This window comes from Oncorhynchus tshawytscha, linkage group LG09, assembly GCF_018296145.1.
Source record: "Oncorhynchus tshawytscha isolate Ot180627B linkage group LG09, Otsh_v2.0, whole genome shotgun sequence".
Taxonomy (NCBI): Eukaryota; Metazoa; Chordata; class Actinopteri; order Salmoniformes; family Salmonidae; genus Oncorhynchus; species Oncorhynchus tshawytscha.
In genome coordinates, this window is record NC_056437.1 from 61,535,603 (window position 1) to 61,553,742 (window position 18,140).

Genomic DNA, 18,140 nt, shown 5'->3' on the forward strand with positions numbered 1-18,140 from the left:
ACACACACACACACACACACACACACACACACACACACACACACACACACACACACACATTTTAATCAACGCTACAGACAGAGGGAGGTTGAGAGGTGGTTTAAATCAGAGAGAAGAGACAGACAGAGCAGGTTCAAACATGACACAGACACTGGTACAGGGAAAAGAAGTGCCTGAGGGATGGATGGAGGGGGGAGTAGAGGAGAGAGAGGAAGGGTGATGAAAGTCACCTGGTCAAAGATTGATGTGGAGACTGGGAGAAATATGAGAGCTGGAGCTGGTGACGTTTCAAAACCATGAATGATAGGCTACAGTACATGGTATATAATTAAGCAATAAGGCCCGAGGGTGTGGTATATGGCCAATATACCACGGCTAAGAGCAGCTCTGATGCACGACGCAACGCGGAGTGCCTGGACACAGCCCTTAGCGGTACTGTATTGGCCATATACCACAAACCCCCAAGGTGCCTTATTGCTATTATGAACTGATTACCAACATAATTAGAGCTGTAAAAATGAATGTTTTGTCATACCTGTGGTATAAGGTCTCATATACCACGGCTGTCACCCAATCAGCATTCAGGGCTTGAACCACCCAGTTTATACAGTAATGTAGATCATGTTAAGGGAAAGTTAAATGGTATACATTTAATGTCTTGATGGGATTTATTCTATGGTAATGGGAGATAAAACCACCTGACACTAAACATGTAGTTTAAAGGGATACTTCGGAATTTAATCTACTTCCCCAGAGTCATATGAACTCATGGATACCTTCTTTATGTCTCTGTGTCCTGTATGAGGGAAGTTAGAGGTAGTTTCGCGAGCCAATGCTAACTAAGTCCATGGGTATCTACTAGCATCCAAGTGTCGTGAAGTAGATAAAGGGCCTCATTGCCAAAATCCAGAAGTATCCCTTGAAGAGACAAACCTAAATGTAGTGGTTCCACAAATAAACGGTCTCTAAGGGGCTCTAAGTGAGAATGTGAATTCAGTGAATTCCAGGATTTACTCCTACCACTGTAGTTGGAGTATAACAGTGGTAGAGCTGCTCTTAGCCGTGGTATATTGGCCGTATACCACAACCCCTCGGGCCTTATTGCTTAATTATATACCATGTACTGTAGCCTATCATTCATGGTTTTGAAAGGTCACCATGATCAGCGTCTGAACTGAGATCACACGCAGAGCCTGACAACCTACACTGTTCCGGATGGACACACGTGCAGTACGCACTAACGTGCGCACACACACATGCATGTACACACACACACACTTGTTTCACATTAATATGTCATTCATCGGATTGGATATACAGTATGAAAAATAAATCTGTTACAATAAAGTGTGTGTGTGTGTGTGTCTATAACAGACTATGGGAACAGACTATGGGAGGCACACAGTACAACATAGAGCCATGACTAGATGGAACTCTATTCCACATCAAGTAACTGATGCAAGCAGTAGAATCAGATTTAAAAAACAGATAAAAATACACCTTATGTAACTGCGGGGACTGTGAAGAGATACACACACAGGCGCACACACACACACACACACACACACACACACGCACACACATGATAACATACGCACTATACACACACGTACATGGATTTTGTGTTGTAGATATGTGATAGTAAAGTAGTGGCCTGAGGGCTCACACTTAATGTGTTGTGAAATCTGTCGTGAAATGTAATGTTTTAAATAGTACATAACTACCTTAATTTTGCCGGACCCCAAGGAAGAGTAGCTGCTGCCTTGGCAGGAACTAATGGGGATCCACAATGAATACAAACACAAACGTCTGAACGTTACAGGTAGCGCACAATACAGGCATCTTGTACTGCTGCTTTTGTAAGCATGATGCTGTTGCCGTTGTTTTCAAAACCGGTACCCGGTTACCTTCAGACAGAGGCCACCATCGTTTTCGTGAGAGTCTCATCTTTCCATAGATGCAATCATATTATTATTACTAGATCATTACTATTATTAGATTATCAGATTATTATTAGATCATTACTATTATTAGATTATCAGATTATTATTAGATCATTACTATTATTAGATTATCAGATTATTATTAGATCATTACTATTATTAGATTATCAGATTATTATTAGATCATTACTATTATTAGATTATCAGATTATTATTAGATCATTACTATTATTAGATTATCAGATTATTATTAGATCATTACTATTATTAGATTATCAGATTATTATTAGATCGTTACTATTATTAGATTATCAGATTATTATTAGATTGTTACTATTATTAGATTATCAGATTATTATTAGATCATTACTATTATTAGATTATCAGATTATTATTAGATCGTTACTATTATTAGATTATCAGATTTTTATTAGACCGTTACTATTATTAGATTATCAGATTATTATTAGATCGTTACTATTATTAGATTATCAGATTATTATTAGATCGTTACTATTATTAGATTATCAGATTATAATTAGATCATTACTATTATTAGATTATCAGATTATTATCAGATCATTACTATTATTAGATTATCAGATTATTATTAGATCGTTACTATTATTAGATTATCAGATTATTATTAGATCGTTACTATTATTAGATTATCAGTTATTATTAGATTGTTACTATTATTAGATTATCAGATTATTATTAGATCGTTACTATTATTAGATTATCAGATTATTATTAGATCGTTACTATTATTAGATTATCAGATTATTATTAGATCGTTACTATTATTAGATTATCAGATTATTATTAGATCATTACTATTATTAGATGATCAGATTATAATTAGATCGTTACTATTATTAGATTATCAGATTATTATTAGATCATTATTAGATCATATTATTTTTTAGGCCAAACCGTTCAGATGCTACAGACGTTTTCGTGAGAAAACTGTTTTTTCTGAACGTTTCATTCTCTGACAAACACCGCTGTAGCTCTGTAGCTTCCACCACAGATGCAGAAGGCCGCCATTGGCCAATGCTGGATATCGAGATCCAGCCCGTGCAAGAAAAGAAATATCTCTAGCTTAAATTTACGGATTTTGATAGAGATTTTTTAAATTCATTTCTTAAATTGACGCACCGGTGCGTCAATCGACTCTCGAGGGTTAAATACTTAGGACATAGCATTAAATAGAACATGTATGATATATCTCTATGACTCAGGCATACAGTATCGCATGAGTGCTCGTGGTTTCAAAAATGCATCTCATATCTGAGAAGACCGAGACTTACTTTTAATCTACTTCTATCTACTTTTATCTTCTAAGATGAAAGTCGTGTGATCTATTTTCCTTGCTCTGCTCTGCGTTGGTGTAGTTAAAGTGAAAAATAGGGAAGTATATTTCCGACCCTATAAAGATGTCTTTAATTTGCATGACTACGACTCGCTCCAATATTTCTGTCTTGTAAAAAAATATATATTTAGCAGTGAGCTCAGACTCTGTCTGCACACAAAGCACTTGCATCAGACCAGACCAATCGATGCCAGACCTTACATCAGAGGAACTCTGCAGACTAGAGCAATCAACAGTGGAATTACAGTATGTGGAGGAAAAACTTTGGAGAACACAGATAGTTGAGATATTTCCTTCGTATTGTAATTCTCCTTCGTTATCTTTTCCCATTCGTGATCAGTGAAGAGATGGAGCAAATAGATCATTTCAGATAGCTGGGAATACAGTGTGTGCGGGTGTGTTTATGTGTGTTTGTTTTGTATGTGTGAGTGTGCCAGACCTGGGCAGAAAATTGTTCAATTTGGTAGTTTATTTAAAAATGCAACTTTTCAAATACTCAAGTATCAAATATATATAGATATCGATATAGAGATTCAACTAAAAGGCAACTATTTTCTTTGATATTCAAATAATGTGCTCAGAAAAACAAATAGTATTTGAAAGGTATTTTGAATACCTTTAAGAAAACCAAATCATATTTAAAAGGTATTTGAATAAATGCAAGTTATTTGAAAACAAAAATACTTATTTGATGGTTGCCAAATATTTGCTGATGAACCAAAAACTACAACAGTTAGTTGCCTTAGTCTAAATATACGGGCATAAGCACATGGTTTGGGCGGCTCTTAGCTATGAAGCTTAATATACCCTGTAGCCTAGAATTAAACACACGAGGGACATGGAATCACCTCTTACGCGGCTTCAAAAAGACTAACAAATATGTTTTCATAATGAGTGAGACATAAGGTAATACAGTACCACTTGACATAAAGTTATTGTACATGTGGAGTAACTTTGTGATTATTACAATAGCAACATTGTTTTTTACATAGGTCTTTGCTTTATAATTGCATAATAACAGAGTTATTACAGAAGTGGAATAAGGAACAGTCACTTTTCCTCTTGTGTGAAGTACTTACAAAAACTCTCAGCTCATTACTATGCAATTACAAAAGTATCACGTAACAACATGCTCATAAAAATGTTGCTTGAAAAATAAGTGACAGTTTCATTGCACGGGTACAAGAACAGTGTTACTGAGAGTGCTAACAGTACCAAAACATGGCTAAGTGTCAAAAGAAAACGAAATATCCCAAAACTGCCTTCTTGAATCAACTACAGCCAAGGTAGGTGGAAAATCATGTTAGTTTGAATTCGGAGTAAGCGATCCCTTTTAAAGATGGTATCGTGTGTGTTTGAAACAAGAACCCTAACCCTCAGATGGACAAAGACGTACGGAGTTGTTTCTGCTAAGCGTCCAACTTCCTGTTCGCGACGTTACGAACTGCATTACTCTGCAGTATCTCCAGGCATCGCGAAATGAATTGCGGCGTTCGACCTTTTCAGCGGGCACGTTGGAACCGTCATGCAATAGTGGAGTGTCGCAACTTATTTATACTCATCATCTGTACAAAATAACATTGGCTAATTCGTTTGACTTGATTGTCTACGCCTGGGGCCTGTTCGTGGGAATTTACAGAACATTCAGACAGAAATGTATTGTGTCGATCAAGCATGACTGTCAGATAGATTGGAGTAGTATAGGTGATTGTGGGCGCTTTATTCATTCCATCTATAACATGCAGTTCCAGACGCAGCCCTGCCTTTAGTTGATGGCAGCCAATCGAACAAAAAGTGTGTGTGTGTGTGTGTGTGTGTGTGTGTGTGTACACACAGCGGTAGTCAGAACTTACCGAGGACGCCCAGACGGTAGTTCATAGTGACCACGATAACGTTGCCGTAGGCGGCGAGGACACTGGCGTCAAACATGTTTCCGGTTCCTTCCATGTAGGAGCCTCCGTGGATAAACAGCATCACTGGCTTCTTCCTACGGTCACGGATGTCTTCAGACACAACACACACACACACACACACACACACACACACAAGAAGAGGGAGACAAATAGAAATAGGAAGCCAATGAATGTTCCTCCATCACGAACAAAGATCAACTCTAAAGCCATGTAGCTTTTAGAATCATCAGTGTGAATCCAGCTAACGGGATGCAGTGGATTCTGTGAGGCAGTGTAGTAGATCTACTGTGTGTATATATAGGGAACTCTGACTTCAATGATGTTTTTATGGTGGTGGCTGTCTGTCTGTCTGTCTGTCTGTCTGTCTGTCTGTCTGTCTGTCTGTCTGTCTGTCTGTCTGTCTGTCTGTCTGTCTGTCTGTCTGTCTGTCTGTCTGTCTGTCTGTCTGTCTGTCTGTCTGTCTGTCTGTCTGTGTGTCTGCCGAGCACCTGGGTTGGAGGATAATTAATATGAGGGCGCAGCGGAGCAGAACGGTAACATAAATAACCACTATAGGATCAGCTTACCAGAGAGAGAGAGAGGAGGGAGGGAGGGAGGGAGGGAGGGAGGGAGGGAGGGAGGGAGGGAGGGAGGGAGGGAGGGAGGGAGGGAGGGAGGGAGGGAGGGAGAAAGAGAGAAAGAGAGGGAGGGAGGGAGGGAGGGGGAGGGAGGGAGGGAGGGAGGGAGGGAGGGAGGGAGGGAGGGAGGGAGGGAGGGAGGGAGGGAGGGAGGGAGGGAGGGAGGGAGAGGCAGATAAAGGGAGGAAGAGAGAAAGAGATAAAGAGAAGTTATTGGTTGCCAAGTCTGGCTCTATGAAACACAACATGCCATTAAATAGAAGAACTCCCTGCTGTAACACACATGTACACATGTACTGAAACCCACATACACTGATTTTACTAAACATTAGGAAAACCTGCTCTTTCCAAGACATAGACTGACCAGGTCAATCCAGGTGAAAGCTATGATCCCTTAATGATGTCACCTGTTAAATCCACTTCCATCAGTGTAGATGAAGGGGAGGAGACAGGTTAAAGAAAGATTTTTAAGCCTCGAGGCAATTGAGACATGGATTGTGTATGTGTGTCATTCAGAGGGTGAATGAGCAAGACAAAAGATTAAAGTGCTTTTGAACTGGGTATGGTAGTAGGTGCCAGGCACCGGTTTGTGCCAAGAACTGCAATGCTGCTGGGTTTTTCCTGTGTGTATCAACATTGGTCCACCCCCAAAGGACATCCAATCCAGTTCATGCCCCGACGAATTGAGGCTGTTCTGAGGGCAATTCAATGTTAGGAAGGTGTTCCTAATGTTTTGTACACTCAGTGTAGATTCAACAACAGACATACATAACAATGACAGTACACAAGGGGCGGATTCATTACGCAGATCCTGTTGTAAGCCAACAGAAAGGAACGGGGAGGGACCTACCTGAATTTGTCCAATAGAAACTCTCATTTTAGTGTGCCATTTTACAACTGGTTGGACTAATGATTACAACCCAGCACACACATACACAAACTGACACACAAACACAGACAAATACAGTTTGATTTCTCCTTTCCTTCCTTCCCTCGCTCTATTTCTCTCTCGCTCTCCCCATCTTTCCCTCACTGTCTCTCTCTCTCTCTCTCTCTCTCTCTCTCTCTAATCCTCTCTCCCTTCTCTGTCTCTCTCCCCCTACCTCCCCATCTCCCTCCCACCCTCTCTCTCTATCTCTCTCTCCTTCACTTGAACAGCAGCCATTCCATCACACAAACTAACTCTCATTGACTGTTGCCATGGAGACATATTGCAGTCACACATCTCTAACCCCTTGACACCCCTCTGCCATGTCTCCACCTGAAACTCATTTCATTATCCACCAATGACCACCTGCACATCCTATTACACACACACACAGAGATAGAGACATACACACAGACAGACAGACAGACAGACAGACAGACAGACAGACAGACAGACAGACAGACAGACAGACAGACAGACAGACAGACAGACAGACAGACAGACAGACAGACAGACAGACAGACAGACAGACAGACAGACAGAGACAGAGACAGAGACAGAGACAGAGACAGACATACACACCCAGACAGACACACACACACACACACACACACACACACACACACACACACACACACACACACACACACACACACACACACACACACACACACACACACACACACACACACACACACACACACAGACGCACAGAGACATACACAACCAGACAGACAGACACACACACACAGACCGACATACATGCACGTAAGCACGCATGTTAGGAGACACGCATGCACCGGGCACACACACAAGCACATTCACCCACCCAATCCACATAGACTGATATGAGCAGAGCTGGCCTCTATCATCCATGGATATGTTACAGGCACAACAACACTGACAGACAGCACAATGGCCCCCAGGGGATGCAATCTACCTCCCTCTCTTTTCTCACTCGTTTTTCTCCCTCTTTCCTCCTCTATCCCTCCCTCTCTTCTCAACTATTCATCCATCACCTTTTCTCTCTTTTACTCTATCAGTCTCCTCTATTCCACAGCATCCCTCTCCTCTCTCTTTCTCGAACCAACTAACTCAGTACCAAATAACATGTCCCTTTACTAAAGCCCCACAATACCTAAAGCCCTACAGTACCTAAAGCCCCACAGTACATAAAGACCTACAATACCTAAAGCCCTAGAGTACCTAAAGCATTACAATACCTAAAGCCCTACAGTACCTTAAAGCCCTACAGTACATAAACACCTACAGTACCTAAAGTCCTACAATACCTGTAACCAGAGTATTAGAGAGAGAGAGTGGAGAAAAGAGAAAGAGGGAAAACAACAGAAAGACAGGAAAACGAGAGAGAGAGCGAGCGGGTGGAGAAATTGTTTATTTCACTTTTGTATATTATCTACTTCACTTGCTTTGGCAATGTTAACATATGGTTCCCATGCCAATAGAGCCCCTTGAAATGAATTTAATTGAATTGAGAGGGAGAGAGAGAGAGAGAGAGAGAGAGAGAGAGAGAGAGAGAGAGGGAGAGACACAACCTGAGGGACAGCCAGTGAAAAGTGCAATGTCAATAATATTTCCTATTTAGTTTTGACTGGTCTACTACTATTGCTTTAATGTATTATTATTCTCATTAATATTGTTGTTGTAATTGCTGTTAATGTTAATCTCATTTCCACTACTACTATTATTATTGCAGTTGGATCCACCATTTTTGTTATATGTATACTTTGACAATGTAAGTAATTTAACTTGCCATATCAATAAAGTTGAATTGAATTGAATTGAGAGAGAGAGAGAAAAACCAGAGGAAAAAGACGGAAAGAGAGGGAAAGATAGAAAGAAACAGAGAGAGAGAGAAAGAGAGAGAAGCTGTCGATGTGTGTTACCCTGAGGACTTCAGTCTGTCTGGCTGATCCTCTCAAGCAGAACCAAGACAAGGGATGATTAGCCCCAAACTTCTGTTTAGCGTTTAGCCACGACGACACGTCCCACCAACATTTACTTCACTTCACCAACCAGCAGGTGTGTTTGTTAGTTTGTGTGTGTGTTTCAGAGAAAGCGATCCTGTAGACACTGATCTAGGACCAGTTCACCCTTCCACAAGTCATGACAGTTTCTATTAGGAGGAGAAATGCAAATCTAACCTTAGATCAGTGTCTAGGGGCAATTTCAACATCCTACTCCCTAAAACTGATCTAGGACCAGTTACCCTTCCATGAGTCATGACTGTTTCTATTAACGTTGCAAAACACCTCAGATCAGTGTCTAGTGTTTCATCCTACTCCCTGTTATTCCGTATCTCATCTGCTCTATGCTTGTTTCTCATCCAATTACAACCACCAAACAAACAAAATAATGTTAGTGACTGTTGTTATAACGGTTATGGTTGTGTTATGGACCAAACCAAAGCTTCAACCACAGCTTCAAGCATAGCAATATATTTACTATTATCATTCAATTTCTATGTCTACAACCAATGCTTCCCCTAAAGCTTCACCTAAAGCTTCCCTAACTTAGCTTTCCTAAGTTACCTATGGATGTAGGATCTTAAATTGACCTATTTTGTGCTTAATGTTAGTGGTTGGGCAATTAGCTGGCCAAAAGTAGCCTACATGAAAAGTGCAACACTGAATATAACCGTGTGTTAGTGTGCGTTTTCAGTGAATTTATGTAAATCACAAAGCTCATCTGCATTTCCTCTGGTGCGGTAAAACGTTCAGCAAAAAAAAAGAGTGGTCAAATTAAGATCGGTACTTGGGTATAGACTAGGGAGTATTGCAGAGAGCTAGGGTACAAATGGAATAGTGTATCCAATTGAATCCAATCCATGCCGAGAATATGTATGTATTTATAATGGGAGTTAGATAGCACTAGGAGATCCTATCACTCCCATCAATCTGTGTGCAGAGACGAGAGTCTCAGGTTTTCCACACACAGACGGATAACTAAAACAATATTGAATCAAATTGGAATGAAACAACAACACAAACGATAGGAATGATATTTTCTCAACAATATAATTTCCAATATACCGTAGGCCTCATGCTGTTTTTCCTCCTGTGTCTATGAATACGAATGACTGGGAGAGATGGGTGATGGAGGCTGTTGCGTTGGTGGGATATGGAAAGGTACTGTATTTAACTGGAGTGGTTCTCAAGGGGACAACATACAAATCAAATTATAAAGCATAGACAAAGTAAAATGATTGGTGGAAAGACGTGACAGCGTGTCTATCTAATTCAAAGATAGTTCTGTCCCACCCTGATCTGTTTCACCTGTATTTGTGATTGACTCCACCCTCCTCCAGGTGTCGCCCATCTTCCCCATTATCCCCTGTGTATTTATACCTGTGTTGTCTGTTTGTCTGTTGCCAGTTCGGGCTTGTTTGTCAAGTTAACCAGCGTTTTTGTGTCTCAGCTCCTGCTTTTTCCAGTCTCTCTTATTCTCGCCCTCCTGGTTTTGACCCTTGCCTGTCCTGACTCTGAGCCCGCCTGCCTGACCACTCTGCCTGCCTCTGACCCTGAGCTTGCCTCTGACCCTGAGCCTGCCTGCCGACTTGTACCTTTGCCCCTCCTCTGGATTACTGACCTCTGCCTACCCTGACCCTGAGCCTGCCTGCCGACTTGTACCTTTGCCCCTCCTCTGGATTACTGACCTCTGCCTACCCTGACCTGTCTATTGCCTGCCCCTGTCGGATAATTAAACCATTTGTTAATTCGACATTGTCCGCATCTGGGTCTTACCTTCATGCCTGATAAGTTCAAATAATACACAGAAATATACATCTGCATTGCTTGCTGTTTGGGGTTTTAGGCTGGGTTTCTGTATAGCACTTTGTGATATCGGCTGATGTAAATAGGGCTTTTTAAATAAATTTGACTGAAATAATTACGTCTATTTGGATGGAATGTTGGGCTTTGGGAAGGTATCTAGGACAACTGGAGTGGCCAAACAAATACTGTAGTGTAGAAACCTTGCACTTAAAAATAAACATTGATTTAAATGAAGTTGACAAGTGAGTGCATTCAATTCAATAAGCAATTATTTTGTTTCCGTTTACTATTGTTTCGCATTATTTCGCAACCTGTTGTACGTGACTGTTATCTCCATAGATGTGTGTGTGTGTTTGTGTGTTTGTGCACACATGCAAGTGCGTGTGTGTGACCTCTCTAAGGAGCCTCCAGACAGCATAGTGATGAATGAGCAGTGATGAGATGCGTGGAGACGAAAGCCTAGCTACAGACCAATCAGATCACAGCCTCATCAAGGCTCCCTCTCTCTGATTAAACACTATGGATCAGAGCAAAGGTCGTACGGATCACTAGCAGGAGAGGAATGAGGTGTCAAAATCAAATCAAACTTGATTTGCCACATGTGCCGAATACAAGTGTAGACTTTACCATGAAATGCTTACTTACAAGCCCTTAACCAACAGTGCAGTTCAAGAAGAAGATGGTTAGACCAGTTAGATCTGGATATCTGTACTGTATACCACACACAGCATGTCAGTAGATCTGTATATCTGTACTGTATACCACACACAGCATGTCAGTTAGATCTGTATATCTGTACTGTATACCACACACAGCATGTCAGTTAGATCTGTATATCTGTACTGTATACCACACACAGCATGTCAGTTAGATCTGTATATCTGTACTGTATACCACACACAGCATGTCAGTTAGATCTGTATATCTGTACTGTATACCACACACAGCATGTCAGTTAGATCTGTATATCTGTACTGTATACCACACACAGCATGTCAGTTAGATCTGTATATCTGTACTGTATACCACACACAGCATGTCAGTTAGATCTGTATATCTGTACTGTATACCACACACAGCATGTCAGTTAGATCTGTATATCTGTACTGTATACCACACACAGCATGTCAGTTAGATCTGTATATCTGTACTGTATACCACACACAGCATGTCAGTTAGATCTGTATATCTGTACTGTATACCACACACAGCATGTCAGTTAGATCTGTATATCTGTACTGTATACCACACACAGCATGTCAGTTAGATCTGTATATCTGTACTGTATACCACACACAGCATGTCAGTTAGATCTGTATATCTGTACTGTATACCACACACAGCATGTCAGTTAGATCTGTATATCTGTACTGTATACCACACACAGCATGTCAGTTAGATCTGTATATCTGTACTGTATACCACAAACAGCATGTCAGTTCGATCGGTTTCTGGCAGTGCCGTCTGTACATAGAAGATGGAAAAGACTCAGTGGGCACCAATTTACAGTCTGTGTGTCTCTCCTCCTCTACCACTCCTCCTAGCAGCCATATAACTAGGCTGAAGCTGTAAACATCAGGAGTAGATCCATCGGACTGGCCGTGTTGTTTTCATAGAAAACAGGGTGAAAACCCTCTCCAGAGCAGCTGGCTATCCGTCACCGTTTCCTCCCTTCCGTCGATAGGATTTGAGCGAAGAGGCGTGTCATTTACGGTAGTAGCTATATATCAGAGGTCTGCCATTCAGCTTCCACGACATCCAGACACACCATGAAGGGCTCTGCCGTTGAAGGAAGGGGGCTGTGTGAGTGTGAGGGTTTGAGTGTGTGTGTGTGTGTGTGTGTGTGTGTGTGTGTGTGTGTGTGTGTGTGTGTGTGTGTGTGTGTGTGTGTGTGTGTGTGTGTGTGTGAGTGGGGAGGGGGTATAAAGAGGTGTGGATTTTTAATGAGGGTCGGATACGGACAGAGAGAGGGAGGGGAGGCAAAACTGTCAAAGAACCCTGTGAGAGACACACAAACGCACACACACACACACACAAATCAAATTCAAATCAAATCTTATTGGTCACATACACATGGTTAGCAGATGTTAATGTGAGTGGAGCAAAACGCTTGTGCCTCGAGTTCCGACTCGAATATCTAACAAGTAATCTAACAATTTCACAACGACTTCCTTATACACACAAATGTAAAGGGATGAATAAGAATATGTACATATAAATATATGGATGAGCGATGGCCGTGCGGCATATAGAATACAGTATATGCATATGATAGGAGTAATGTAGGACATGTAGACATTTTTAAAGTTGAGTTATTTAAAGTGACTACTGATACCTTTATTAAATCAATGTATTACATTTATTAAAGTGGCCAGAGATTTGAGTCTGTATGTTGGCAGCAGCCTCTCTATGTTAGTGATGGCTGTTTAACAGTCTGATGGCCTTGAGATAGAAGCTGTTTTTCAGTCTCTCGGTCCCAGCTTTGATGCACCTGTACTGACCTCGCTTTCTGGATGATAGTGGGGTGAACAGGCAGTGGCTCGGGTGGTTGTTGTCCTTGATGATCTTTTTGGCCTTCCTGTGACATCGGGTGCTATAGGTGTCCTGGAGGGCAGGTTTTGCCCCCGGTGATGCGTTGTGCAGACCGCACTACCCTCTGGAGAGCCTTGCGGTTGTGGGCAGTGCAGTTGCCGTACCAGGCAGAGACACAGCCCAACAGGATTTTAGGTGATAAGCCAAATTTCTTCAGCCTCCTGAGGTTGAAGAGGCGCTGTTGTGTGGGTGGACCATTTCAGTTTGTCCGTCATGTGTACGCCAAGGAACTTAAAAATTGACACCTTCTCCACTACTGTCCCATCGATGTGGATGGGGGGATGCTCCCTCTGTTGTTATCTGAAGTCCACGATCATCTCCTTTGTTTTGTTGACCTTGAGTGTGAGGTTATTTACCTGACACCACACTCCGAGGGCCCTCACTCCCTCCCTGTAGGCCGTCTTGTCGTTGTTGGTAATCAGGCCTATCACTGCAGTGACGTCTGCAAACTTGATGATTGAGTTGGAGGCGTGCATGGCCATGCAGTCCTGGGTGAACAGGGAGTACAGGAGAGGGCTGAGAACGCACCCTTGTGGGGCCCCAGTGTTGAGGATCAGCGGGGTGGAGATATTGTTTCCTACTCTCACCACCTGGGGGTGGCCCGTCAGAAAGTCCAGGACTCAGTTGCACAGGCCGGGGTTGAGACCCAGGGTCTCAAACTTAATGACGAGTTTTGAGGGTAATATTGTGTTAAATGCTGAGCTGTAGTCAATGAACATCATTCTTACATAGGTATTCCTCTTGTCCAGATGGGATAGGGCAGTGTGCAATGTGATGGAGTGGGTCTAGGGTGTCAGGTAGGGTGGAGGTGATATGGTCCTTGACTAGTCTCTCAAAGCACTTCATGATGACAGAAGTGAGTGCTACGGGGCAATAGTCATTTCATTTAGTTCAGTTACCTTAGTTTTCTTGGGAACAGGAACAATGGTGGCCATCTTGAAGCATATGGGCAAAGCAGACTGGGATAGGGATTGATTGAATATATCCATAAACACACCAGCCAGTTGTTCTGCGCATGCTCTGAGGACGCGGCTAGGGATGCCGGCAGCCTTGCGAGGGTTAACGAGTTTAAATGTTTTACTCACGTTGGCCATGGTGAAGGAGAGCCCACAGGCTTTGGTATCTGGCCGTGTCAGTGGCACTATATTGTCCTCAAAGTGAGCAAATAAGTTGTTTAATTTGTCTGGGAGCAAGACATCGATGTTCGCGACGGGGCTGGTTTTCTTTTTGTAATCCGTGATTGACTGTAGACACTGCCACATACATCTCGTTTTTGAGCCATTTAATTGTGACTCTACTTTGTCTCTATACTGACACTTTGTTTGTTTGATTGCCTTTCGGAGGGAATAGCTACACTGATTGTATTCGGTCATGTTTCCAGTCACCTTGCCATGATTAAAAGCAGTGGTTCGCGCTTTCAGTTTAGGGAACATCACTGATGCACTTGCTAATAAACTCGCTCACCAAGTCAGCGTATACGTCAATGTTATTGTCTGAGGCTACCCGGAACATATCCCAGTCCACGTGATCGAAGCAATCTTGAAGCGTGGAATCCGATTGGTCAGACCAGCGTTGGATAGACCTGAGCGTGGGTGTTTCCTGTTTTAGTTTCTGTCTATAGCCTGGGAGCATGCTGATAGAATTTAGGAAGCCTTGTTCTCAGATTAGCTGTGTTAAAATCCCCAGCAACAATAAATGCAGCCTCAGGATATATGGTTTCCAGTCTACATAGAGTCCAGTGAAGTTCTTTCTGGGCCGTCGAGGTATCTGCTTTGGGGAGATATACACGGCTGTGACTATAATCGAAAAGAATTCTCCTGGGAGATAATGCGGTCGGCATTTTTTGTAAGGAATTCTAGGTCAGGTGAACAAAAGGACTTGAGTTCCTGTATGTTGTTATGATTAAACCATTAAACCATGAGTCGTTAATCATAAGGCATACATACCCCCCTTACCAGAGAGATGTTTGTTTCTGTCAGCGCGATGTGTGAAGAAACCGGGTGGCTGTACCGACTCTGACAGCATATCCCAAGTGAGCCATGTTTCCGTGAAACAGAGAATGTTACAATCACTGATGTCTCTCTGGAAGGCAACTCGTGCCCTAATTTCATCCACCTTGTTGTCTAGAGATTGGACATTGGCGAGTAATATGCTCGGAAGTGGTGGATGGTGGGCTCGCCTCTTAAGTCTGACCAGTAGGCCGCTCCGACTGCCTCTCCTGCTGCGACCGCGCTGTTTTGGGTCGGCCTCTGGGATAAGATCCAATGTCCAGGGTGGAGATCCGAACAAAGGATCCACTTCGGGAAAGTCATATTCCTGGTCGTAATGTTGGTAAATTGACGTCACTTTTATATCCAATAGTTCTTCCCGGCTGTATTAAATAACACTTGAGATTTTCTGGACTAACAATGTAAAAGATACATAAAAGATACATAAAAGAACAAATTACTGCATAGTTTCCTAAGGACCTGAAGCGAGGCGACCATCTCTGTCGGCACCATCCTGGCAAGGTTGTGGAGGATATGTGATGGAATGAGTGCATAAGAAGAAAAGAAGGGGAGGAAGAGGAAGAGAAGGGGTGATGGCGGGATTAACCGAAGAGGAATTAGGCTTTTAGGTGATGGCGGGGTTAACCAAAGAGGAATTGGGCTTTTAGGTGATGGCGGGGTTAGCTGAAGAGGAATTGGGCTTTTAGGTGATGGCGGGGTTAACCAAATAGCAATTGGGCTTTTAATTGGGCTGGAGAAAACAGATGAAGAAAATTATGTGGGGAAAAGAGGGGGTGGGGACAACAGTGTGTGTGTGTGTGTGTGTGTGTGTGTGTGTGTGTGTGTGTGTGTGTGTGTGTGTGTGTGTGTGTGTGGTGTTCTGGATCAGTATACCATGAGATGCTGTGTGTGTCTTAGCTTCCCCTCCAAAAAATAAATAAATTGGAATCATCCAAATGTTATTTCTAAAGCCCGGAGAAAGGCGGAAGAGGAGGAAGAAGAAGAGACCGTTGAGTGTCAGGATTGCTGCAAAGAGCTGAGGCGATAGGGAGGAGAACGACGGAGAGGAGAGGAGTGACAGCAACACAAATATGAAAAGTGTAGGAGAAAGAGGGGATTGCTCAGAGCGCTAAAGGGGAGGAGGTGGAGAGGGAGGGGGCGGGCGGGCGGGCGTAGGAATGGAGGGTGGGGTAGAAATAGAGAGAGCGAGAGAGGACAGGGAACATACATTGTAACAAAGACAAGTGGGTATAACACAATGGCATCCGGTGGGAGACTTGATAGACAGGGAGCAAATAAAGTATCAGCTACAGGAGGCCAGACAACGAACAGAGAGATCAGGAGAGAGAGAGACTAGCACAAAGAATATAGAGATCAGAGAGAAACAGTGGAGGGAAAGGAGGGAGCGATGAAGGGGTTGAAGGGCTGAGTGGTGGAGGCAGACAGAAAGAGAGGGGAGAGAATAGTACACTTGTTTTTGAAGCTGCTACGAAGCCGTTGACATCGGATGGTCTTTGTTGGAAGGGGGCAGGGTTTCGTGCTTTCTCTCTCTTTCCACTCTTTCTCTTTACCACCATTCCCCAGTAAGCCTTCGTTCTGTCTTGAAGTTGCCTAAGCTAGGCTGAAACTCAGAGTGGCCTGTCACTGAAAGATCACCATCTAGGCTGCTGATCACCCCATAAAAGAAGTCAGAATTACTACTAGGCTGAGTAGTATTGTCCTGTTTCTGTTACTGTTTTTTTTGTCTAAACCCAGAGCTGAATAGTGCATGTCATTTTCATCTGTTCTGTTGGAGCAGACAGACTACAAATCAGAGGCAGGAAGACTTCCCATGATCCCTACTGTTACCACTAGATAACAACAACACACAGAAGTGTGTACTCATTCTCCAAAGATTTTCTGTTAACATACAATATAATTTTCACTGTTTTCACGCACACACGCACACACACACCCTCAGTGCTGGTCTCTTCTCTGCTGTGTCTCCCAGGGCTGTTCTCCCATCAGCAGTCATGTAGTGTGTGTGTGTGTGTATCTCCCAAGCAGGCACGCAGGGTCTACTCTGATTTCCCAGCAGTCAGTTGGTTCAAGGATCAGCCCACCACTGACAAGCCAGCACAGGGTGTGTGTATGCCTGTGTGTGTGTGCGTGCATGTGTGTGTGTCTGTGCTAGCTTGCTTGCCTGTGTGTGTGTGTGTGTGTGTGTGTGTGTGTGTGTGTGTGTGTGTGTGTGTGTGTGTGTGTGTGTGTGTGTGTGTGTGTGTGTGTGTTTGCGTGTGTATGCGTGTGTGTGTGTGCATGTGTATGTGTGTGTGTGTCTGCACTAGCGTGCCTGTGTGCACACCCACACCGTCCCTAATCGCCAGTCATTCAAACACACACATTTGCCTCAAACAAAGATTCCCATGAAGTTCTCCTTAGGGTTTTATCTAACATTTCCTTTGTATTAAATATTCTTGGAATGTTCTCCTAACATTCACTATAATCCTGTGCACAACATCTGCAACAACCACCACAGAACATTCCCCAAACGTTCTCATTAGGGTTACAGGTAATGTAATAAATAACACAATGTAGCAGAAATGTTTTCCCAGCAAACCAAAAAGCCACGGATGTAGGATGAGGACAACACCTGCTCCACTACCTCTATCGGCTGAGCCCAATCTGTCAGAGTCGTTGTCAGTCCATGAAGAGGCTAGCATGTTAGCATGTCAGCCCATGAGGAGGTTAGCATAGTTACTGCTTCGACTTCCACAGCCCAGTTAGCTCACCATCACCCAGCCCCAACCTCATCAAGGTGAACATGTCTTCACGAGTCAGAATCCACCTCAGGATTTGCCTGCAGTTGACGAACCACCCACACAACTAAAAATGTGAGTGTTCCCGACTACAGTGATCAATGGAAAATACAGGTGTTTCTCATGGAAGTGGTATGGATCGTTTCATTGGCTGGAATACAGTTCGATCAAGGGAAGCTCTTTTCTGTAAAA

At 42.9% G+C, this 18,140-nt stretch overlaps 1 protein-coding gene across 4 annotated transcripts in view; it reads right to left on the minus strand.

Annotated features, from left to right (window-relative positions):
- LOC112235634 (neuroligin-2-like) overlaps window positions 1-18,140 on the minus strand; it is a 223,715-nt gene that overhangs the window by 94,119 nt on the left and 111,456 nt on the right. For all 4 annotated transcript variants that reach the window (XR_006084129.1, XM_042327182.1, XM_042327183.1 and 1 more), the window contains one exon: window positions 5,172-5,321. Coding sequence is in view for 3 of the 4 variants with exons in the window: in XM_042327182.1 (XP_042183116.1) it covers window positions 5,172-5,321 (150 nt within the window). In the remaining variant the exon portion in view is untranslated. The remainder of the gene's footprint in view (window positions 1-5,171; window positions 5,322-18,140) is intronic.